This window comes from Volvox carteri (genome assembly GCF_000143455.1).
Source record: "Volvox carteri f. nagariensis unplaced genomic scaffold VOLCAscaffold_34, whole genome shotgun sequence".
Classification (NCBI taxonomy): Eukaryota; Viridiplantae; Chlorophyta; class Chlorophyceae; order Chlamydomonadales; family Volvocaceae; genus Volvox; species Volvox carteri.
This window is the reverse complement of record NW_003307577.1, coordinates 1236106-1259124: the sequence shown is the minus strand read 5'-3', so window position 1 is coordinate 1259124 and position 23019 is coordinate 1236106. Positions and strand designations below refer to the sequence as shown.

Below are 23019 nucleotides of genomic sequence, written 5' to 3'. Positions count from 1 at the left end.
GGCGGCTTCCCAAGCAGACCATAGAGCGCCCCGACTAGCGGGGCACTGCATCACTGCATCGGTGTCCATAACGTCGCTGAGTGCCCGCCTAACTGTTCGAAGTTCCCTATACAGCTGCCGAACTTGTTGTACAGGGATAAACGCGTCCGTGCCAAGCAGGTCGGGTGCGTCTATCACCAAAAGCATATCCGTGGGTTTTGAGGGGGTAAAGGTCCCATGACTAATGGCCGCATCCACACCAGTGGGCGGACAAGCAAAACGCGTATCGTCAGCTCGGCCTGGCTGTTTGGGCCTTGATGATGCTGCACCCGTGCTCCGCATGGCACCAGAGCGTTCAAGTCGAAGCTGATCACGCTGGAGCTCAGCCAAGGAAGCACGCATCACAGCACATGCAAGCTCATCTGCAGCAGCCTCCAGCTGTGCCTGCAATGTGCGGTACTTGCCCTGGAGCTGGTCCAGTTCGCCTTGCAATGAAACCGTCTCAATCATGAGATTAGTCTTCTCCACGTCATCTTTATACAGCGGCTGTCGAACCGCATGGTCGCTGGGAACATCTGCCTTCTGCAGCAAATGCAAATTTTCAAACTGAGCTTCTGCCAAGGCAGCCTGCATGGCCACTTCCGCAAGCTGGTCGGCAGCCATTGTGATTACTGAGCCAACTTGCGCCTCGCCCATGCCTCGAGATGGAGAAGCCATAGTAGCGCCGCCAGGCCCGTGCCCAAGAGCATCTGTGGTAGCATGCACGTCTCTAGTCCTGTGCCACGAAGGCGCCGTCGCAGCATCAAGCCGCCAGCCGGCGCTGGAGCTAGCGCGGTCGTTCTTAGCTACTTTCATCGCTGCAAGGTCCGCCTCAGCCACCGCCAACTTTGACGATGTTTCCTTCAGCTCTGCCTGGAGCGACCGAATCTCCTCCGTCATCCACGTCTTCGTGCTCAACAAGCTTTGAAGACTTTGTTCCTCCAGTTCTTTATCACTCTGCAGCTGCTGAAGTTGTCCTTGTAGATCAGAGATTAGCGACGCACGCAGCTGCAGCTCTTTCTCGCAAGCCCCAAGCTTGTGCCGCAGCTGCTCTGCTGCCGCCCGCTCGCTACTGACCTCCTCCTGGGACGTCTCCAATGCCGCACATGCCACCTTGTGTTCTGCAAGCTTCTCCGCAACCTTCTCACGGAGCTCAGATAACTGCTTTTCCCGGAGCTCCGCCATCATCTCCTGCAAAGCGATCAGGTCCGCGTCTGCAAGTTTGCGTTCAGCGGTGCGCAACTCCTCCAGTCGCCGTACGACAAGGCGCAGCTCTGCAAGTTGCTCTTCGTATACAACAAGCGGACACTTTTCATCTGGGTGTCCGCTGGTTGGCTGCGCCGTTTCAGCCACCGCGTCCGCCTGCAGCTGGAGGCAGCGCTCAGAGTGCCTCGCTTGCTGATCCATGAGGTCAGCAGCATGCTGTTCGCGCAACTCAATTATGCAAGCTTCATGCTGCGTGCATTGAAGCTGTAGATGGTCGAGTAGCTTCTGCCGGGCGGCCCACTCGTGATTGGTAAGGTCGCCCACAGCCTGGTTGCTCCATGCTTGTTGCCGACATGATTCCCATTCTTGAGGTGCATGGTCGTTCTTCAGTCGCTGCAAACTCTCCTTCGACCTAGGGGCAAGCTGCTGGCTGTGTTCCTCAATTTCCAGCATCATAACGTCAAGAGATGCCGTGTGTTGCAGCATTCCAGCTCCGAAATGACCACCAAGGAGGCCGTCTTCCGACACGCAAGTGGATTTGTCCAAACTCCGCACAGCGGCATGTTGAGAGACAGGCGTCGGCGACATGTCTGCAGACATGGACAATAACGCCTGCAGCTGACTGACTTCCACAGAATGTTTTCCACGGAGCTTCGCCAACTCAACGTCGTGTGCAGCCCGCAGGGCTGCAAGGCTCTGTTCGGATTCTGCTTGAAGTTCAGTGCAGGCTACAGCCTTGGAGATCAGCACACTGCACAATGCTGCCTGCAGCTGATCCACCTCTGCCATTAAGCTCTGTACGTCAGAACCAGCTCGCGAAGTGCGGTATGAGCGCCTTGGCCCGCGACTGCCTTCCCGCAGAAGCCCACCGTCGCCAGAAGACAAGAGAGATCTGGTAGCAGCTGCTGGAAGCAAGCCCTCGAGCGGCTCCGTAGGATGCAGCGGATAAGTATGCGGCTGACTGTCTTCTGTGTAGCGCCGGGTGGGCGCTAGTGGCGCTTCGGATGCGAAGGAAGCGTAGCTGGATTGCAAAGCAGTAGATGACCGTGTGTAGACACGCGACACCTCGTGAAATGGCTCACACTGTCCAGAAAAGACATCCTCCGCTTCGTCCACACTCTGGCTGTCCGACGCAATGCTACTGTAAGAGCGCCGGCTACGGGTCTGGCCTGGCGACGGTCTGGACAATGGCGAGTGTGGTGATGCGACTAGAGGAACATCTGGGTACTGGCCGACAGCCAGATCTGCTGCGCCACTGCAAGCTGCGGAAGACGCCGTAGTCTGCAGCCTCGCCAAGCGTGCTGGTTTTCTGTACTGAAGCTGCTTACTAGCAACGGGACGCACGGCCATCAAGCGCTCTAGCAGCCTCTGCGCGCCGCCCCGCTCCTCTGCGCCCTGTCGCAACAAGTCCCGCAATGCCTCCACCTCCAAGGATTCTGAGCGTCTAAGGGCTGCATCTCGTGCTGCAATGGCTGTGAAGGAAGACTCTGAACCCACGATGCTTGCTGGGGCTGCAACTCTAAAAGGACGAGACGGCGATGATGGCGCGGTTGATGATGCATCTGTCGCAACTACCACTGCCACGGCTGCTCCAGCTGCGCCAGCGGCTGCTGCCATGCCCAGTTGCCTAGTGCGGTCACGGAGCAGCCCTTCTTTCTCTGTCTCCAAGCTAGTGACGCGCGATTCTAGCTCTAGGGCCCTGTTGCGTAGATGATCACGTTCCGCAGCGAGGGTTGCCATCCGCTGTGATAGGTCTTCACGACTGCGTTGCATGTGGTTGCGTGCAGCACCCTGCCCCTCATCCGGCGCCTCCGGTACTTGCGTAAGAGCAGACATATCGGCCTGCTCGGCGCCTTGGTGCCGCAACCGAGTCTTTCGTGCAACTCCTTGAAGGAGCGCTTGAGCTGGCCCTTCACCAGATGCCGTAGCCACAAGTGCGCACAGTTGCTGATATGTCGACGCGCCCTGCTGCCTCGGGAACGCGCCAGACTCCGCACTGTTCCGGCCATCATCAAACGTGTCCGGGCGCCGCGCCGTGGTGCCGTCGTAGCTCCGGCTCGCGTGCAGCTGCTCCAGAGAAGGAGGAGGATGTACAATCCGTCATGAAAGCCGTCCATCCGAAAAGAAGGATGGCCATGCAGGAATGGACAAGGGCGGCCTCTGCGCAAAACCTTCAGATATCACGTTGCCAAGGGTTGCCGCTGGCACGTTGGTTGCGTCCATATGAAAGGAAACCGACAAAGCGCATGCGTTGCGTAGACAATTACCAGGAAACGGGCCCCAAGACACGGCCAACAATGGAATTGTTGAACGCAAGCTGCCACCGGCCTTGCTCAACTTGGTGGTAGTAATAGTGATCAGCGTTAAGGTCCAAAGATAGGCATACGGATAACAAGAGGCCTGTCTGGTGGGTCGCTGCGCGTAGCATTGACTGTCTGATGCATTCATGTGCTTGAAGCACAAAACAAAGATGCAAACTGATTCTGTAACGCGCCCTGCGCTCGCACTACGTGGAAGGATTCCATCGAGCTATAGGCTCCGGTATTCCTGTCAAGCTTAACTGCATTCTTTCTGCAACCGTTGACCTGGCCACATAGGAACGTATTGACTTTTTGTTCCCCGTGGCTATGGCTATGAAAGGTCATATATGGGGCCGAACTGGCGCCCGTTCATATGGCTTGGTCATCGTCCTTCGAGCTTTTCCCCCCCAAAAGAACACTTCGCCAATTCTAGACTAATATACTGAAACCCCAAACTTGCGCACTGCTGTCTGACCCGTTACGTTAGCATCATGGACTACTGTGCGCACTAACAACAACATTCGGGCAATTTAAGGACCACTGCAAGCTGCACCGTACACCAACCTGGAGAGTGCTGCCCAGTGCATCGGCGAGGGGGGTTGGCTGAGGCATGGACAAGCCCTCAAGGAAACTATGGACGCTCACCAGGTGGGCGTCGAGCTTAGCCAGGCCCTGCAGCGGAAGAATGGGCCCACAAGTTGGCCTGTTGTTCTGGAGCCACAAAACGAAGATATGATACGGATGAGCATAATCTATAAAAACAGACAACCCATTTTCAGGGCTCTCCAAAACGTTGCAATCGCATGTTAAGCTTAATGCCTCAATTCAGCTTGGTAATAACCCACCTGGGTCAGTGCACTAGCCGCAGGTGAACGTGCTGCCAGCAGTGCCTTATGGGCCATACGAAGCTCATCCCGGGCAGCCACGAGTTCCTCCTGGGAGAGCTGAAGCTTAGCAGCCGCTTGCGCCTGGTCATGCTGAAGGTTGACGACCTCTGATTCAAGCTGTGGGAGGGAGACACATTCCGCTTAGTTCTTATTATACCCGGGCACTTGGAAATCATGGTGAGGGCCCATGCCTTCAGATCCAGAAGCTGCATGAAACAACAATGCAGTAAGCTGCTCACCGCTGAGAAAAGCACCTGAGCTGCTCTCATCTCTGCCTCCAGCTCCTGCTCGCGCTTCTTGGCATCATCCAGATCCTTCCGCAACCTGTATGGCATAAAGTATCACCGACGGGGCATTTAGCAAATTATGTCAGGAGAGCGCAGCACCGCCTGATTGGCAAGGTATCCGTAGGCCGCCATAGACGCTAAGATTTCAGCGCCCACGAGCCCGCGTGCCCCTGATCAGGTGGTGAACCGACTAGGACTCGCAAACCACTGCCACCTGTAAGGTACGTGCATGCCATAGGCCCGGATGCAAGTTGTACCTGACAGTATCCTCTTCCATTCGCTTCGTGGCGTCAGTCCCCTGAGGGCTTACGACAGACGCGGCCGTTAGCAACGGTGAAACAAAGCAAGCATCCCTGGCCTCCAATTGCACCTCCAGCACTGCTTGCGAGCGCTCCTGCGCAGCCGCAACAGCCTTGAACGTGCGCTGCGTGCTGTGGGCTACCGCTTCAAAGCTGTGCGTGAGCTCCTCGGTAGCCCCGGAGATGTCCAGTAGCTCCGCAAGGTGTGTGACTGCACCAACAATGTCCCCGACGGCATCTCGCGCTTCCTGCACTTGCTGCTGCGCATGCTCCGCCTCGGCAAGTGCACACTCTGCCTTTTCCCGAGCAAAGACTAGCTGCTGCTGCAAGGCTGCCGTCTGAGCAGACAAGCTTGTCTGCAAAAACAAATGCACAGGGGAAGAAGGGTAGACTGATCATGAGAAAAAAGGTTGCGCATACCCTTTCGAAAATAAACAGAATAATAAAGCGTTGCGACCATACTTCAAACAGTTTCCGACAAGAAATTCCTAGAGGCAACACATTGCAGCGCACCTCCAGTGCAAGCTTCTCCTCCGCAAGAAGGTTGCATTGCTTCTGCAGGCGATGCTGGACGAGCTGGGTGGCCGCAAGCTGCTTTTCATAATACGCAACCAACTCATCCGCGCCCTGCATCAAATAGGAGCCTTTAGTAATCGCATGAGCCTTGATGTTCCAACGTCAAACCAGTAGCACCGCACCCACCAGAGGCACCGCAGGCTTCTCGCCCCCACCGAAGCGCAATGATGTAAGATCATCGCTTGTATCCATCGTTAACAGAGCTTCCGCACCGCCGCAAATCTTTGCGTTCGCAAAAGATTAGATGTAAGCGACGTTTACATTTCCGCAGTCAAACGATGCAACCCCGAAACAGCCCCCCATGTACCTTATCCAAAGATGTGGACTCCATTAATCGCAACTCCTGCTCGTGCTCCAGCCTTGCGGGGCTTGAGGTGATGTGCGCCATTTTGGTTCCGTGTGCCCTCAGCGCATGCCCAGCCAAGGTAAAAGCGCATCAGATAGATGCATAAGAAAGCTTTGGGTGAAAAATAACTGCAACGCTTGCTCCTTCTCGTAAAAGTTACTCTCGGCAGTCCTAGGACGACCAAGCATCTCTTTTCCTAATGCAACACAAAAGTTATACTAAAGATGGATATGAGTCTAAATTAATGTTTAGGCTAGCCACGATGGTGTTCTGCCTCGGGGGTTGCAAGCCGTATTTACCCCCGTACAGGTTGCATATATGGAGCTAATTTGCTTTGAGAACCTGCAACTGCATTTGTCTGCCCTCCTTAAAATTACTTTGTTTCTCCATGCTGGGTGACAAACCAAGGAGCCTTGGCCCTGGTAAGGAATGCAATAACCGCCGGCCATATACATGACAGCCGCGTCCAAGTAACATGTCCGCTGCGTCTTTGTATGCTTATGATATCAAAGCTATGCCGGTAAACGCGCCCCTGCGGTTTAGTTGTATTGATACATCCTGTGGCCCCCGGGTCACGCCGAATTCCATGTGCAAGCGAGCGCTCTGACCTTTCAACGAATCCACTACGGTTAAGGAGGCAGAGGTTAGGTCCTTCCATGGATTTTATTGGGCTGTGCGCTCTGGGCATGGGGCCTGGAAGTGGTCAGGAAATGGTCAACGTACGGCGTAAGTAAGCAGAGACGAAGCTCCATCTTTTAGACATTAATTTCCGACACGGTCCTACCAAGGATGTTAGGCCCTCTGGACTGATCAGCGCGGTCGCTTTCATTCTGGACTGCAATATGGAGCCCTTCAATTCCCTCGGGGATATCAAGCTGAAGGGGCCACAATGCCCTTAAGTGGACATCGATAAAAGGCTATTGCCTGTGCAGGCGGCACAACGGCTCAGTCACAAGTGTCAAAGTTTAGCACCCGCCAGCCAACCGACACCACCCGATACGCGACGTTACATTGAACAGTTGTGCTACGTGTTGTGATGCGCTTATCGTAACCTTAAGCTTGTTTACAGGCTAGGATAGACACATAGGTGTGTTGTGGAATTAGCCAAATGTGATGATTCATCACGTTGTAAACAAACCTGTGATATAGTGAATTCGTAGCAAAAAAGAGCAACTTACTCGTTGCGATATAGCTGAAGGACAGAGGACGGGAACAGGATGGGTTGCATAATAATCCAATATTTCATCAACCGTACAATCCCGCAGTCCACATGGTCTGCAACCGTGCAAGAGCACTTCCATATCATGCAATCAAAACTTATGTTCTGGCAGTTGGCTTTGCCTACCATACGACTGCCTGGTGAGCTTCTAGAAGTTTAAAGCCGCATCTGCTTTCACACGGAAACTCCAAAAAGGTGAGTAACGTCATGGCATAGATATTCTGGAGACATAACTTTTGACACCATATAATACACATTCTGCAATAAAGACGGTTTGCGTATTTGCACCTTGACACACACCATTTTTACAACCACCCCTGCCACACAGGGGTTGCATAGGCTTTCTGCTCGTTGCATAGGCTTTCTGCTCGTGCAGAGTCCAACGCAGTCATGCCTACCGCCTCTGCAAACGCCGATGTATCATCTGTACCTGAGTTGTTGAACCCCGGCCAGAACTGCGAAACCCCTGCAGCCTCCGTTTCCCCGAATCTGCTGCCAAGCGATGCAAAAGCCCTCGTGTTTGGTAAGTCCATTTTCTTCTCCACAATCACCCATTCGTTGTACCTCGGATCCATCCCTGCAGAGGGATGCAAGCCCGACTGAGTAGGAACGCGCGTTTCTTATTCGCCGGAATTGATAATCCCAGCCTATCGTTTTGCTACCCGAGCGCCAATATCCCGCTAATGCTTGTTTGGCCTCCCTTTCCGCACGTGTCAGATTGCGATGGAACGTTGCTAGACAGCATGGGTATTCACTACGAAGCTTGGAAGAACACCGCATCACGCTTTGGCATTAAAATCACCGCTGCTGCTATGGTGGAGCTGGCCGGTAAGCCACTTCGGAGCACCACAGGGGCCTGGATCGCCCACGATCGCAACCTTTCGGAAAATGCTGTCACCCATCCTCCAACTCGACTCAGGCAAGCCGGTGAACGAGTTGCTGGACATCCTGGCGGAAAGAAGCGGCGTGACTGTGACACCCGAGGTAGGGGTCACGAGTGCAAGCTTAAGAAGAATTGTCACTGGGACGGAATGAATGCGTGGGTCGGACGCGTTCGGGAAGGAAATCCTAGCCGCTTACCGGCAGAACCGCTACCGGACAAATTCCGCCTAGTTCGCCACTATTCCTGATTGGGCTCGGGTTCACACGCGTGCAGCAGGTGCATAGGACGCCGCCTCCGCTTCCTCCTTCATGCGACTTCTAATACTTACGAGCCAGGGTCGATTTCACCTTGCCTTGATCCGCAGCTGCGCCATGAGTTCTTCACTACCAAGTCCAAGTACTACCTGGAACATGCGAAGGAGGTAGGTAAAGCAACGCGTGATGGACGACAAGGGGGGCCAAGTAGACGGAGTCAGGGGCGGGGGAAATGGACGGGATTTGCGCAGCATGAAAGCCTTATATTTTGCCGCAACTTACAGCTGTGGAATGAGCACCCGGGTCCTTCTCAGGTTATGATACAGCACTCCAACTATCCCCAAGTGTATCGCGCGCGTCCCGGATCCTACCCCATCGCGGTACTCTACCGGAATGATGCCCTCGCTGGCAGGAGGCCTTTCCACAGAAGCAGCAGCGCACCCAGAAAGACGTAAACGGATTGGGAGGGTCTCAGAATTCCGGTTTATCTTCTCCAAAGGGGCTTATGGGGCCCGAGGAAACGTTGCCTTGCTCCAAACCTGCCTGGCTCCTTTTGGCTCCATTTCTTTCCTTTTCATGGGCGTTGCAGGTCAAGGTGATCGATTCAGTTATCGACATTGTGCGCGCCGGCGCCGCTCGCAGCTTGCCCATGGCCGTAGCTTCTGGTGGCACCCGCAAGCACGTGATGGAGGGGCTCACATCTACGGGGCTGCTGCCGTATTTCAATACGGTGGTTTGTGGCGAGGATGTGCCCAATGGCAAGCCAGCACCGGACGCGTTCCTGCTGGCTGCTCAGCAGCTGGGAGTGGACCCCGTTGGCTGTGTTGGCTACGAGGACGCGGCGCTCGGCATGCAGGTGCGGATGCAGCCATGCTGGGCGAGCCGGCGATGGCAAATGGAGGCCAGCAGTAACTCCTTTTGATTGGGCTGCTCGGCTATCTTGCCGTGCTCATGGACGGCTCCGTGGCCAATTTGGTTGTTTGGTGATGGCTTTGTTTGCCGTCAAGCGAGGGACTTCACGTAGGGGCTACCAAAAAAAGACGCTTTCATTCCCTGCCTGCTGCCCAGTTCTTGATGGGCACCCGGTTCTGCTGCCCGCAGGGTCGATATGGCCAACATGGCCAAATGGTTTCCCTTCATGCACAGCCCGGCCTGCTCAACTCGCCCACATCGTTGATTGAGTTATTGTGCACACTTGCGTGTTACATGGTCGGGTCTGAAACCCCATATCTGCAAACCTGCCCTTACAAGGCAGGTGCCATGCTGCGTACTGACTGCTGTGTGCGCTTATGTGCGCTGTGTGCTGTCCTGCAGGCGATTCGTAACGCCGGGTACATGCTGGCAGTTGACGTGACGCAGCTACCCGGCTACCCCCACCTGACGGACGACTGAGGTGACGACGGTGATGGAAGGAAGGCTTGGTGCCGCCGCTGCCCGACCGGCTTAAGCGAGACGCTGAGCCTGCTGCGGTGACGATGGGAGGCACCCTTCCTCTAGCGAGCCCAGCTGTCAGAAGAATCGGAGTACATTACCGCGTGGAGAGGAGCGGAGTGTTAATGCAATGAGATACCAATGAGGTCATGTAGGGAGTTTAGGAGGAAGCGTCAGACCGTAACAAGTGGACAGTGCTTGAGAGGAGTTGTCGTGGAGGGTTGTGCTGATTAGGGAAACCGTGTGCAAAGCGAGGGGCGGCGAACGTGGCGAGCTGTGGGAGATCATACTGGAGGGGAGGGTGGGTGCGCCATATATAAGAAGAGAGTCCGGTCTGCGCGGAGTGTTTGGGTGCGGTTTGATGACGGAATGTGACGCGCAATCGTTTGCTGCATTCGACGTTCTGGTACTTACCTGACCTAGCCAGCGCTTTCATATAGCGTGGAGAGCCCCTGGAATTGTCTGCCCCGAGTGAGCCTACCCTGTATTCCTGTTCCATCAACTCGATTTGGCATGTTGATCTCCTTTGGTATTCTTGTCCTCTATCGCTGCTTGCGATCCAAGTGGTCCAGATCTTAAAGGTGCGGCAATGGCGGGGCGGTGTAGCGCGCACTTTCGTAGCCGTGTGACCGCTGTGGTGTAAAGTTCATGTGTCGAGAAATGCTAGGGACTCCTCGCGTGGTCAGGGTTTCCGCGTTTGAGGCTTTAGGGTTGGTAATCCAAGATAGGAGAGGCGTCTGGATTTGACCTGCCACCCTCCGTTTATATTGGGATGTTTTGTTAACGCGGTTTGGGTGACATGTCAACACCCGCATACATAGTAAATGGGGTGGGACAAGGGCTGTGACGGCGGTGAAGGGGTGCTTGCTATGCACGAAGGGATGCCTGTTTACTGTTTTGACACGCTTCGTTATGCTGCGCTTCAGAGAAGTGAGGCATGTATACTTTAGACATAAGAAGGTTGGGGGATCGTGGGGACGGGCTAACCACGGCCGTTCTGCTATCTGACCAGTCACGCGGGTGTCTAACGAGCGAGGACAGGGACAGCTTGTGGTTTGCGGAGCTGTTTGCGAAGGTTAAGCGTTGCGGCCGCAAGTAAACCTTTTTCGGTGCTAGCGGAGCCATCACGTTCTGCCACAATTTCCCTGCAGGTATGCCCGTCGCTTGAGGTGGACCGACAGTTTCGTCATAAGCCATTACCGCTATGACGTATGTGAATGTCAGATTTTGACAGCATCCTCCGCTGCAGGTGCTTGCGACCGGCTTGTAACGCAACCGTGTCAATGATTTTGGAGCATACAAACATGTAAATATAATACGTAAATAGTTATGCACTTTAGAAATTACGAGTTCCTTCATATCATCGGCTCCCTTCTTCGTGCATCGTCGTGTGGGCGTGGCGGTTTCCACAGCAGGATCCACCGTACGATGGGAAAGCTCCTCAACCGGCAGCTTTCTTGGACGCATCCATTAAGGTTGGGATTGCCGCACGACTATTCTGACTGTGGTCGCGCTTGCAAAATTTAGGACAAACTAACGAAGATGCAACTCCTCCGTTATTCCCTGAAGCTTAACCTGGCTGTCCCACGGAAAAACCAGACTGATGCATCACATTGCAGCCAACTTGCGTGACAACGCAATTATTACGTCGAGATATGCAAGATAGGCTGGCGCTGGAGAAATCGGCGCATGGACGTGGTTGGTTGAGTTCCCATGTCCAGCCGTCGAAATGCAACGCCAGGCGTACCAACAAGCGACGGTGTTAGTTTCCATCATCATGGCACTCCTGCAGCAGACTCTAATCCTTCCAGCAATGTCAAAGTCTACGACTTTCCATGGCCGTGAGGCGCGAGGCTGGCGTGCGGGACAGACGGGCAGCACCGACGGCTCAAGCGCCGGCTGCCCCGTCGACCTGTTAAATTTCATGCATCTGAATGAGCGTTTTGTTGAAAGTGAGTTCATTAATTTGTACAAGGTACACTGGCAGTCACCTTGCCCCAGCCATGCCGCATCTTGACTGCCACGGCCGCACAGGCATACCACATTAGACGTGGAAAATCACATATTGGTATGTGGTTTAATAGCTCTTCCTCATACACATTTCCACGCACCACCTTCGCCATATCTTACAACGTATCACCACCTTTTACCCTTCTGACGCATCTCGTTCCCGACTTCCGCGCTTTTCCTGCGCAAGTGAAAAGGTCCTTCTAACTATTTCAACTAATTCGTAAAGTCCCACACCTTGAACTGCAGGCTTGACACCAGGCTTGCGCGTCGATCCGCCTACTGATCAGCTGCCTTCCCAGAGCGGATCAAACGGCAGCTTGGGGTTGATACGGGATCTTTGGCCGCCGTCCTACAGCCGCCCAATCGCATGTGCCCCCCTGGTATGCGGCCTGGTACGCACCGCGTTACCAGCCGTCCAACGAATCAGCAGCAGCGGCTGTGCTGCCGGGTCCGAAACTCTCGTGGGCCATCAGGCCGACGGCTGGAACTCCGCCAACCCATCGCGGCTGCCACCGCGGCAGCCCCCACCGCCTCTTGAGCAAGCGGTTATTGCCGTCATTCGGGCGTGCTCCCGGGTATTAGCTGTTCAGCTGGCCATGCACCTAGCGGCCTTACACCACCAGCAACCACTGGAGCTATCACGGCTGCCACCGCTATCACAGGCCGGAAGCCTGGTTCGTCACCTAGCGAACTGTCCACTGGATGGGGATATGGTGCGCAAGTGCCTGGCGTCGTCGTCCGTGTCAGGGGCTGGGGTTGGGTGGTCATCCACCGTGGGGGAAGGCCTTGCCGCAGTGGCGGCAGCAGGGAGGCGCCCCGATGGGGGCAGTGGTGATGCGCTGCAATGCGGAGATGTCGGCGGCTGGGTGTCTGAGGACACCTGGTCGTTTTCTGGCCCGTTGCAATCAAGGGACGTGGCGGCAGCAGCGGCGGCAGGGGAGGGCCCCGCACCTGTCGTCTGGCGGGGCAGCTGCTCCTGTCGACGGCTTTGGGAGCCCGTGTGTGATGCCGCCACGGGCCGCCAGTACCCCAACCGGTGCTATGCGGACTGCCAGGTGGGCTGCAGGGCCTTATTGGCCACGTGTCTGACCACATGGGTGCGGGAGAGAGTGGGGCAAAGTTTAGTATTAGGACAGGACCCGGAGCCAACGCGATTTTGCATGCGCCAGCTTGCTCAAAGCTGCGCACCATCCGCAAGCTCGTGTCACCATGCGTAGGGAAAGGGGTTTAAGAGCTGCTGAATGAGAAAGAAAAGGCTAATCTGGGGTGAGGGCGGATAGAGGATGAACAAGAGTGCAGCCCCGGCATCACACGCCGGCAAAAAAAGCGGCAATGGTTGTTTGCATGATTGGTGGCCTTATGGGCACATCCCAATCCTAAGTGCATAAAGTGGGTCTGACCGAACTCAGCGATCACAGTAGTTACAGAGCACGACATTGAGCCCTTACGTACGTTATGTACATGCTCACCGCAGGGAGCTGCACGGCTGGCAGTACCGTGCAGCGATTTGATGATGCCGCGGCAAGCAACCGCTGCGTCGGCTTCTGCTGCGGCCGCGGAAACGGCGCCGACGGCCGCTGCTGCTGTATCTGCGTCGGCTCCAGTTGACGTGAAGGTGCAGCATGCCACAACTTCAGCCGCGCCTGCGGGAACCAGGGACGGCGCGGCGGCCGCCACCACCACCACCTCGGAAGGAACGGCATCAGCTTTGCGATGGTGGTCTATTTTTGCTGCTTCGGTCGCCACCTTACCCGAAGAGGCTTCAGCAGCGACGGTGAAAGCCTCCGAGGATGAGGTGATGGCGGCAGCGGCGGAACTGCGAAGGCTGTTCTTGGCGGTCGGGGCGGCTGCGGCAGAGCCGTCCATCCCATACCCACTCCCGGCTCCACGCAGGGAGGCTTACGAGTTGGTTCTGGGTACTATGGCGCAACTGCTCCAGCCCCCTGTTGAGCTATTGGCAGCTGAGGCTGGAGACACGTTGCACGAGGAGTCCGACGGAGTGCACATGGCGGTGAGAGGTTCGGCTGGGGCCGGCCCTAGTGCGAACGGCGTGGGCACCCACGTCGGCGTGGCAGCAGCCCCAGTAGGAAAAACTCATCCCCGGTTGGGTATCGACGGCATGGCGAGCTGGGACAGCTGCGTGTGGCCACCGCTGTCAGGTGCTGCACATGGCACACCCGTATCCATCGCCTCTCCTGCCGCCTTGGGGGTTGGTGGTGTCGGAGGCGGTGGCGGTGGCGGTGGCATACATCCCGGGTGTCTCAGCCGGCTGCTGTACTTGATGAACCTACTGACTGCAGTGGGACTGACCGGTGACGGGTAGAGGCGAGGGGTGGTGGTGGTGGCCATGGCGACAGAGGGCACGGTATGGCATTGCTTGTATGCTGGCTAGGGTGTTTGTTAGCTAACTGGCTCACTGGCTGGCTGGGGACTAAGGCTTAGCTAGCTGGCTGTGGCTGGCCAGCTTTTGCGCAGTCTCGCCAGTATGCTGATAAGGGAAGCGCAGGCTGGCGGTGGCAGAGACGGCCACTTGGTCCTCAGCTGGATATCAACTTGAATTGTTTGAGGGTGGGGGGTGCTGTTGGTTGTCGTGAGCAGCTCAAGGATTTGGCGCGATGAAGGGTAACACCTGTGTAGGTGTGCGTGTTTGTGTACATACAGGAAAACACGGCGAAGCCTTCGTGATCCATCATCGTAATCACCACCTTTATAATCGTTAAATCCAATAGGCGACAGTCGTCAGACGTCATTGTGATGTTCGCGTAAGCACCGTTCAGTCTTATTACGATTCCGCATCTTAGCTTCAGTACTTTAATCATACCTAGGTGCGCTGGCGTTGGTGCTAGTGCTGCTTGTAAATGTAGCAGCTGACCGCTGAAAAGGTCTCTCGAGTTGCTGGCGGTCGCGCTCTGCGCGTATTTATAGCACCGTACTGTGTACTGGCTGCTACATTCCCCCCCCTTTGAAGGGAACCGTCCCGGGCCCTTAGAGCCTCGTATACCGCCAGCCTGTGCCTACCTTCGCCTACCCTCGGGCAGTGGGGTGGCCAAGCCCACGTCGCGTCATGCCGCCCTTCATGCGCCTAGCCTTCAGGTTTTTCAGGCACAGAGACAATCCAGTCGGTTCAGCTACTTTTTTTAGTTTTTGTGCGATATTCGCTCACTGAGTCGCCACACCCGAAATACCACTCGAATGTGATCGGTGGGGGTTGAACCGACGACTTCAGGATCGTGATATTTCACGAGGTCTCGATACCAAATGTAGCAGCTGACCGCTGAAAAGGTCTCTCGAGTTGCTGGCGGTCGCGCTCTGCGCGTATTTATAGCACCGTACTGTGTACTGGCTGCTACAGTAGAACACTTATGGTCCCAATCGTGGTGAGCAGGGGACATAACCCACGTATAAGCTGCTGCTGAGCCGCTGTCGTAGAGTCTCCCGGCCGCATCGGAGGAAATGACGCCGCATACGGGCTGTGGATGTGCATTAAGCAGGCAGTAGCCTAGTATGGGCTGGCTATTCTCAGCCCGCATAGATAGGGCAGGTGAACGTTGGCATGGACGGCTCCGCTAAAGCGGCTAGCATATTCACAGGGTGGCTGTGTTAAACTTGCACGTCTGTTCGCATTCTTGACATAAGCAATCAAGCAATTCCAGTTACACTGGCCATTCCCGCACCCATAAGCATTTCTTGGATCCTGGTACATTATGGCGGCTATTTGACGATGGTACGCGAGCGCGTGGCTCTTCTGAGTATATCCCGGAGCGTGACAGTGGTGCGTACCATCGTCAAATAGCCACACATGAACAATCACGACCCCCGCGGCCTTCTACGACCGCGTATACAGCACTGCTACCGAAACGTCAATGTACCTGCGGGCCCCAGGCCAGGCGCCAGCATCTCGCAGCCCCACAACGGACGCAAAATAAACCGCAGCTGCAGGGCCTCTGTCGGCCTAAGGAAGTCTCCCACAACCACACGGAGGATCACTCGCGCAGCAACCTCCCTTCAGCCACTCTAACCTCAGTTTACCCGAGCAACCGGATTGTGGGTGAGGCGCGTCAGGGCCCCTGAATTGTGTGAGGGACACGCCTGGGAGAGACTTCTTGACTGCAGGCCGCAAGTACCAGCAACAAAGGCTGAGGGTCCCGCGCTGGAACCGGATCACTACCCAAGCGCATAAGCGTGTTTCCGGGCCACCCCTGAACCCCGTTCCGTCCCCGCCCCCAGCACCTGAACATGCTGGGCGTGGAGAGGAGAGCGACGTATCAAATGGACATCACAAGGAAGCTGTCCAGCAATAAACAGCCGGACTTGGTATCCGTTCAGGCATCTCGGGCTCTCCCATTCCCATAACACCAATCTGCATGCAGTAGAATTCAGCTCTCAGTTCCAGGCTAACAGCTGCGCCCCTCCTCGTCCACCTCCCCCTGCCCGCTGAGACTCCTCGGCCAGCAGCAACACCTCACCCCGACAAGTCCGCAATACGCTCGTGCCAGGGTTTCGGATACACAGCATCATGCCACGACCGTGCGCGTCACACATGCCAAGTCGCCCCGAAGAAGCGCCCAGCCCGCTGGCACCACCCGACCGGCTCCCCGGACCTTTAACACGGAAGACGTCGCCTTCACCCTGGCTTGCCAAGCCGACCGCGTCGCACAGGGCAAGTCCACCTGGGTAGGTAGGTGAGCCCCGGGGTGATGCGGAAACCACGTATCCGAGAACCACCATTGCCCTCCGGACCTTCTGCTCAGCCACAGCTCGAGACCCAGACCCAGCCGCAGCCAGCACGTACTGTTCTGCAGCCCCCGCCGAACCCTCCACCATATCCACCTCGGAGTCCATGTCCATATCCGTCCTCACCAAACGGCCTCCTGCTGCTCGGCCTTGGCCAGGGGTGCCATAGCCAGTGGTTTGCAGGCCAAGGACTTCCGCACCCGCCTCGCATCGGCCCCGTCCTTCCACCCGCAGAGCCACATACACTACCGTGCCATACTGGGGTTGGTGAGGGTGCCGCTGCCACTGCATGGTGGGCGTTGGCGCCGCAGCGGGCGGTGCCAGTGCTGGTTGTTGGTGCATCGGGGGTGGCAGCAGCGGGGGAGGCGGCTGGGTTGGTTGCTTCACCAGTCCGAGCCGCAGCGCCTTCCGCAACGTCCAGCCGTGTAGACAGTCCTTGCTGGCGGGCTGGCGGCCCCGCACCGGCCGCTGCTGCTGCGGCGGCGGCGGCTTTAGATCCAATTCCTCTACGTGCCGAAATGCGGTTTCGGGGTCCTTTAACCCACTCGACGCAGCCGCCGCTGCCGCCACCGGCTGCTGTCCCCCTCCCTTCCCACTGCCCAGCAGGCAGCACTGCAGGGTCCTCTTGTTAAGGGCCAGTGCCCACTGGGTGAACCCGCCCCCAGCTTCCGTACCACCGCAACCGCCATTGCCGTCAGCCGATATCCTCCACGTGGCAGCTCCACCGTCCCGGCCCTGCATATCCCCATCCCCATCCACGTCCATATCGGCCGCTACTTCGCCTCCGTCTCCTCCTCCAACTGTAACAGCCTCCACCGCCCCTGCTGCCCCCGCCACTGCCGTTACCTGCCTGGACCTCCCTACCCTGGGCCCTTCTTCACCCTGAAGGACACCTTCGCTCCGTCCGCCGCCACTCCTGCCAGCACCCCCTGCACCGCCGCGCAAGGCGCTGGGCACTGGTTGTACCGGGAGGAGTGGCGGCTGTCTCAGCCTGCAGGCGGGGCCAAGGGGCCGGTATGAGGAGTCGAGGAATGAGAAGCAGCAGCGTCTGCAGCCGCCGCTGCCAGTCCTAAAGGTTGCCGGCGGAAGAGTTATTAAGATTGGTAGCAGGTCGTGTTTGCAGCCCCACTTGGGGGCCAAGTGACCGGAGTAGCCGCCGCCCCCTTGGGCTCCGAGGCGCGTCGGACAGTGCCGTGCGCCTCCCATTCTCTGGGTCCCTGTACAACCCGCATGGACAGGAAATTCACACGGATAAACCCTAATAGATATGGCCACGGCAACCGATACAGCTATGTAAATAACTAGTATGCCGGTAGGTAGGGGTAGGTAGGAGTAGGGGGCCACAGCAGCACCCACCTGCTCCAATTCGCAAGGGGCCCGAAGTCTGTGGGCCGGCGAGCCCGACCCAGTGGCCGTTGTGATGCTGTCGCCGCCATCTCCGCTGCCAGTCCACGATTGAGCCTCACGCCGGCAGGCGTGTAAGGATGGTCATACGGAAAGCAGGGCGTACGGAAGTGCGCCGCCAGTTGCCGCCATTCGGACTGGCCCGTCGGCCGCGCGCCTGCGAGGGAGGGCGTATGAGAGCTGATTGGTTAACGGAGTCAGGTTGGGCCCTCTGCACAAGCAAGGAGGGGGTTGGGAAACCGGAGTTGCGAAGGAAGAGAGAAGAAAGATGGTGTAGTGGCCCCCGGCGATGAGGGCGGTGCCGCCCGTCTGACCGCCGTGGGGTCCACTGACGCGACCCATATGGCTCTGGCGGTAGTCGCACCGGTGGGTGGTGCTAACCGGGTGCCCTTCCTCGATCCCCTCCTTAACACCCCTTTGCGGCCCCCAACCCCACCGGTAAACGCCAACGCCATCCACACGGGCATCACCCAGTGGGCAGGAAGAACCAGGGACCAGCCGCTGCCAGGGCTTTCCAGCAGCGAAGTGGCGGGTGCAGTGTCGCACACCCTCACAGTCAGATCACTGCCACCGGGCCCCGCCGCTGTCCGCGCCCGCGCCGAGCGTGACTGCCTCACGACAGTAGACGCCCGGGACGATGTCCCCCAGCTTCTGCCCTCAGGTCGGCGAATCACGAGTAGAGGAAAACTGATGCCGGCGCCGCCTGCCACCTCCACCCCGCCTGGTGATGATGTTGACGCACAAGGATTGAAACGAGATGGCTGAGGGGGATGAGGAGGGGCATCCGCCAGCCTGATTCCAAAGCCGGCATGCAGGAGGCGCTTGCGTGCGGTGCGCCGTACGGCAGACACCTGGTTAGGGCCCAGGGGAGGTAGTACGGCTGCTGTAGCTGCTGGGCCCCGCGGTGGCCGCAACGGCGGTGAAGGGGCATCCGCAGATTGGTTGACCGCGGTGGCGGGGCTCGGTTCTGGCTGTAGCTGCGGCTGTCGCGGGGCGGGGACAGTGCGCCAAAGCGCCGCTGCACCCGCCGTCCAGTCACCTGCGTGCCGTACAGAAAGGGAACATGAGCAAGGTAACATCGCCATCAACAACTTTGGCTTTAACGGAGAGAATACAAGAGACTGCTCAGCATCAAGAGCCCGAGGCATGAAGTTGGACTGTCAACGGATGACAGACAGCCATCCCGTCGCCCAACTGTTTGGCCGTCACAAAAACATACGATGCGCCACTTTTTCTGCTAGCGGGTCGGCTTTACATCACGGATAGACATACATGCATGCCACGCACCTGCCTCCGGCCACTGCAACATCTGTCCCTTGAGCTCCTCCTCCGGGAGCCACCACAACCCGCCATCGCCTCCGCCATTGCCGTCAGTTGAGCTGTATATACCCCTCCCTGCCGCCTCCGCCAGCGCGTCCGCGTACATCGCAATGCCTCCCACACGCACCGGTGCCGCCAGGCGCGGGTCCGCTGCCGTCATACCCAGTACGGCACCCGCTGGCCAGCGCCAATGCCGTCGCCAACCCGAGCCGTCCGGCGCCCCGCTGGGTCCCTCCGGGTCGAGCCCCTGGCAGTCACCCTTGAAGCTCCACCACACTCTCCCGCCCAGCATGGAATCGCCAATCTCGCCAGAGGGGTAATGCGATGTGCTGGTGCCGCGGCAGGCGCCGTAAGCGGAGGCGGCAGATCTTGAGCCCGCCACCGCCGCTGCCACCGTGGGCATAGTCGTGGGCATAGCGCCTCCACTGCTGGCGCCGCCCGCAGCAGCCACATGCGTGTGTGTGGGCAGCAGCACTCTAGCAAGTGCCGCGGTGGCGGCCTCTCCCACCACATCAATCCGCCGAAGGTCAGAGCAACGAGAACGGATACTCACTCCGCCGCCGCCGGAAGGGGCCGCCATGTCCTCCTGCCCATCCTCTCCTCCTGCCTCCGCTGCCTCCGCAGCAAGTTCCACCTGCTCCAACTCTGCCGTTGCCTGGTGCAATGCCTCCCACACGTCTGTAAAAGCTGCGGCATGGACCCACAGCCACAGCACACACCGCCGAGCCCATCCCTCCGGATCAATGCCGTCACTGTCCAAATGGCGCCCTGATACCTCTTCCGCTTTCTTCCCCCCGCCCGAGCACCCCTGTTCCTCGGCGACGGTGGCGGTGGTTGTTGTGGTCGTGACGGGTCTGTCTTGTAGCCATAGGGCCCTTACAGGGGCCAGCGGGCCGTGTGGGAAGGCTCCTGGGCGATGCAGGAACAAGGCCCACTCGGCCGCGCCGCTGATGAGCTCCGGTCGGTCCAGAAGGGAGTCCAGGTGGCAGGGGTCACTGAGGGAGCCCACCGCCCCGCCCCGCCCCAGCCCGGCCCGGAACAGCGAAGAGGAGGGATGAGGTGCGAGGGAAATGGAGATGATACAAGGCAAGAAGTTGATTGTAAACCCTAATGAGTCAAAAGGAGTATCCGAATGCGAATAACGCGACACCGGGAAGGTGCGGATGGAGAAGACCCAGTGTTTACCGGACGCAGGGTCCGGTCAGTCGCAGTTCAGGTGCCGGGGGATGACGCACACATGCGTCCATGGTTGCCGCTCCAGACCCGGCCCTGAGAATCTATTGGGTGCTGGCGATGGGGTGCCCCCATTCTCGTATCCACCCCGTGCAAGCCGTTCGGGCATCCTATAATCGGAGAGCGCGTCGTCCAATGGCAACTCCACACTCCACTCCGCTCTTCCATCAACAGAATCTTCCCCGTCCCAAATCTCCCCCTCATGGCCCCACCTCATCCTCCTCAGCACAGCCGCCAGCACCCGCTGATGCCCCCTCAGCTCCACACAACCCAGATAGCTGGAGTCATGCAGCAGCACGCCCCCCGACACACCCGCCCCCAGCCTGCCTCCCCCCAGCCCTCCGTGGCGGCGGCGGCACCGCAGCTGAGCCAGCAGAGAGCGGCTCCCTCGGCCCCGACCCGCGGCGTGGGATGCCAACAGATGACCCCACCTGCCAGCGGAGGCGGGGGAAGAGCACGGGCATGAATGGTGTCAAATGTGTCGGGTTGAAAATGAAAATGGACGTGGGAATCAGCTGCTATCTTTTAAGGGCGCCTGCCCAGCCGCCCAGCCGTCCAGCACACACCTGGACTCCATAGCCATACGCCGGGCATGCCACACATGGGTCTCCAGTCGCCGTAACCCTGGACCCGAAATAAGACCCGGAACCACAGACCCCACGGCGGGGCCAGCTGCCGCCACCGCTGTCGCCACGTTGTCGCCAGGTGTTTCGTCTGGCGCCTGACCCGGCATGCGGAGTTCCGTATAACCACCTTGAGCGGCGACGACGAGGACCTCTTGTCCGGAAGCAGCCGAAGCTGAGAGGTCCGGTTCCGGTGCCAGGTCCAAAGAGATGCAGCTGGCCTCCACAGCAAGCTGTACCCGGCCGGGGCGCCGCCGCATGCGGCGGTTGGTGGGCCGCAGCAGCGGAGGCACCTCGTCTGGCAGATTGCGGAGGGCTGCGACGGTTGCCATGGTGGTGGCGCGTGCTTTGGGGTCGCCGGCAGCCGTCCCGGTCCCTGTCCTGGCGCCGGCTAGGGCCGCACGTTGCGGTTGGGTCGCCCCCGCCTGAGCTCGGGGTTTCATATCCGCGCTTGCCCGCTGGGAGGGGTGCGCACCGCCGCGGCCCAATCCCATCGCTGTGGCACAGCCGCTGTTGCTGTCCCCGCCACCATTGCCGCTGCTGTCGTCACCGCCTGGTTCTGCATTGCTGTACAATGCAGCAAGGCGCAAGTTTGGTCGACGCCGCACGCAGAAACGGCAGTGGCTGGTGGCCCGTCTGAAAGCACCAGGGAGGAGGGGGTAAGGTGGCAGAGGGGCGTTGGGGGAACTAGACGGGCGAAGGCAGCCAGAGTGATAGACAAATAGGAACAAGCGGCAGACGAAAATCCCTCAAAAGGCCTAAAGGCTCAGCATGTGCGCGGGTGGGGACCGGCGGCACTTCAGCTATTGAAGGAGATTTTCTTATCCAAGCTCATAAGCGAGTTAGGAAGTTCTGTTGCGCAGCACGGCTGCTGTGCTGCCGACCGGAAACTTGCCTTCTCAGATGACGTGGAAGGAAAGGAGCGCCAAAACGGTCTTCCCCGACATTTAGCTTCACGCCTTGCAAGAAATACCGGAGCTGCGGAGACGGCGGTGGACAAGCAAACAAACCAGCTTGACGGAAATTTCCAAGTGACCCGTGGGACAATAAGCTGTAAAGCAAATACACGGGCTAAGTAAATCCTTGGATGGACCTAAGGACATTACAGCATAATAATTACAGCTGAAGGGCCGCGCAAGGCATAAAACAAGTAAGGGAGCACCGCTGCCATCGATGTTGCCAAAGGCGGAGCGTCAATATACATTGCAATAGGAACCTAAATAAAGTCACCTACTTACTTCGGTTTCTCGTGCTTGGGCAAAGTCGCGAACGTCAAGGACTCGTGGGGGTTCGGCGGCTATGCTCATGGTTAGCTAAAGACTCGCACAAATTTACATTTCTTATTTAACAATACGTAAGCTGAAAGTGTTCGCAGGACAGCATTTAGTGGTCCAAATGGCCGTGATGTGAGTTAGGATTGGATGAAATTTGCGCAATGCACGAATCCCATTTACGGGAACCATATGAAGACAGTTCGCTATGGTGTCTGGTGTCTGCGTCTGCCGTGAAAAAGTTAGATCGGAGTCGCTGATCGTAATTGTCAGTTTGACTGTCGGGGCGACGGTTGTTTGTTGTCTCAGCGCCAGAGTGCAGGGCGGAAGGGTCTGAGCGCCACGTTTATAATATTAAAGTCACAAGCAGCTAATGTCATGGATGACATACTTCGTGCTATGTTTACGTCTCCAGGATTGTTTACATCGTCTCCCCTGCTTTTTACAGACACGCACATACAGGCTGTCCGTGAGTCGTTTATGCAAACGACCAACTAACCGCGTGCACCAGTCATTCAGCTTCGACGTAAGGGGATATTCCGTCACGTGACTAAGCACCCTATGCTGCATCCCTTGCGGGCCTACTGCTATTACAATCAGGCCAAAATTTATCCGTTATGTATTATGATTTCGGTCACCTATCCGCAAGTTCTACTGCGACAGCTGTACGAGGCAGAACAACCTGAATAATGTTGAACGGGTCAAGGGACATGATGTA

General features: G+C 57.6%; 4 protein-coding genes across 4 annotated transcripts in view; 2 read left to right on the top strand and 2 right to left on the bottom strand.

Annotated features, from left to right (window-relative positions):
* Positions 1–5765, bottom strand: part of VOLCADRAFT_118298 (uncharacterized protein) — a gene marked incomplete at both ends in the record, with an annotated part of 30440 nt that extends 24675 nt beyond the window's left edge. Inside the window, 7 exons of the mRNA XM_002953116.1 lie at positions 36–3291; positions 4089–4196; positions 4370–4528; positions 4651–4735; positions 4956–5353; positions 5511–5624; positions 5700–5765. Coding sequence (XP_002953162.1) covers positions 36–3291; positions 4089–4196; positions 4370–4528; positions 4651–4735; positions 4956–5353; positions 5511–5624; positions 5700–5765 — 4186 coding nt within the window. The remainder of the gene's footprint in view (positions 1–35; positions 3292–4088; positions 4197–4369; positions 4529–4650; positions 4736–4955; positions 5354–5510; positions 5625–5699) is intronic.
* A 1473-nt stretch (positions 5766–7238) lies between these two features.
* VOLCADRAFT_93951 (uncharacterized protein) lies at positions 7239–9667 on the top strand (the record flags this gene model as incomplete). Its single annotated transcript, XM_002953182.1, has 6 exons — positions 7239–7278; positions 7856–7966; positions 8058–8122; positions 8386–8442; positions 8865–9131; positions 9590–9667. 6 exons carry the CDS (start codon positions 7239–7241, stop codon positions 9665–9667), a joined length of 618 nt encoding a protein of 205 aa, XP_002953228.1.
* Positions 9668–11483: 1816 nt separating this feature from the next.
* VOLCADRAFT_93950 (uncharacterized protein) lies at positions 11484–14039 on the top strand (the record flags this gene model as incomplete). The annotated part of the gene is made up of 3 exons (XM_002953181.1): positions 11484–11658; positions 11963–12771; positions 13191–14039. 3 exons carry the CDS (start codon positions 11484–11486, stop codon positions 14037–14039), a joined length of 1833 nt encoding a protein of 610 aa, XP_002953227.1.
* A 1503-nt stretch (positions 14040–15542) lies between these two features.
* VOLCADRAFT_93949 (uncharacterized protein) lies at positions 15543–21362 on the bottom strand (the record flags this gene model as incomplete). The annotated part of the gene is made up of 8 exons (XM_002953115.1): positions 15543–15585; positions 15736–15955; positions 16318–17441; positions 17807–18011; positions 18291–18893; positions 19142–20169; positions 20620–20838; positions 20974–21362. The coding sequence occupies 8 exons, from the start codon at positions 21360–21362 to the stop codon at positions 15543–15545; spliced, it is 3831 nt and encodes a 1276-aa protein (XP_002953161.1).
* Between the last annotated feature and the right edge of the window lie 1657 nt (positions 21363–23019).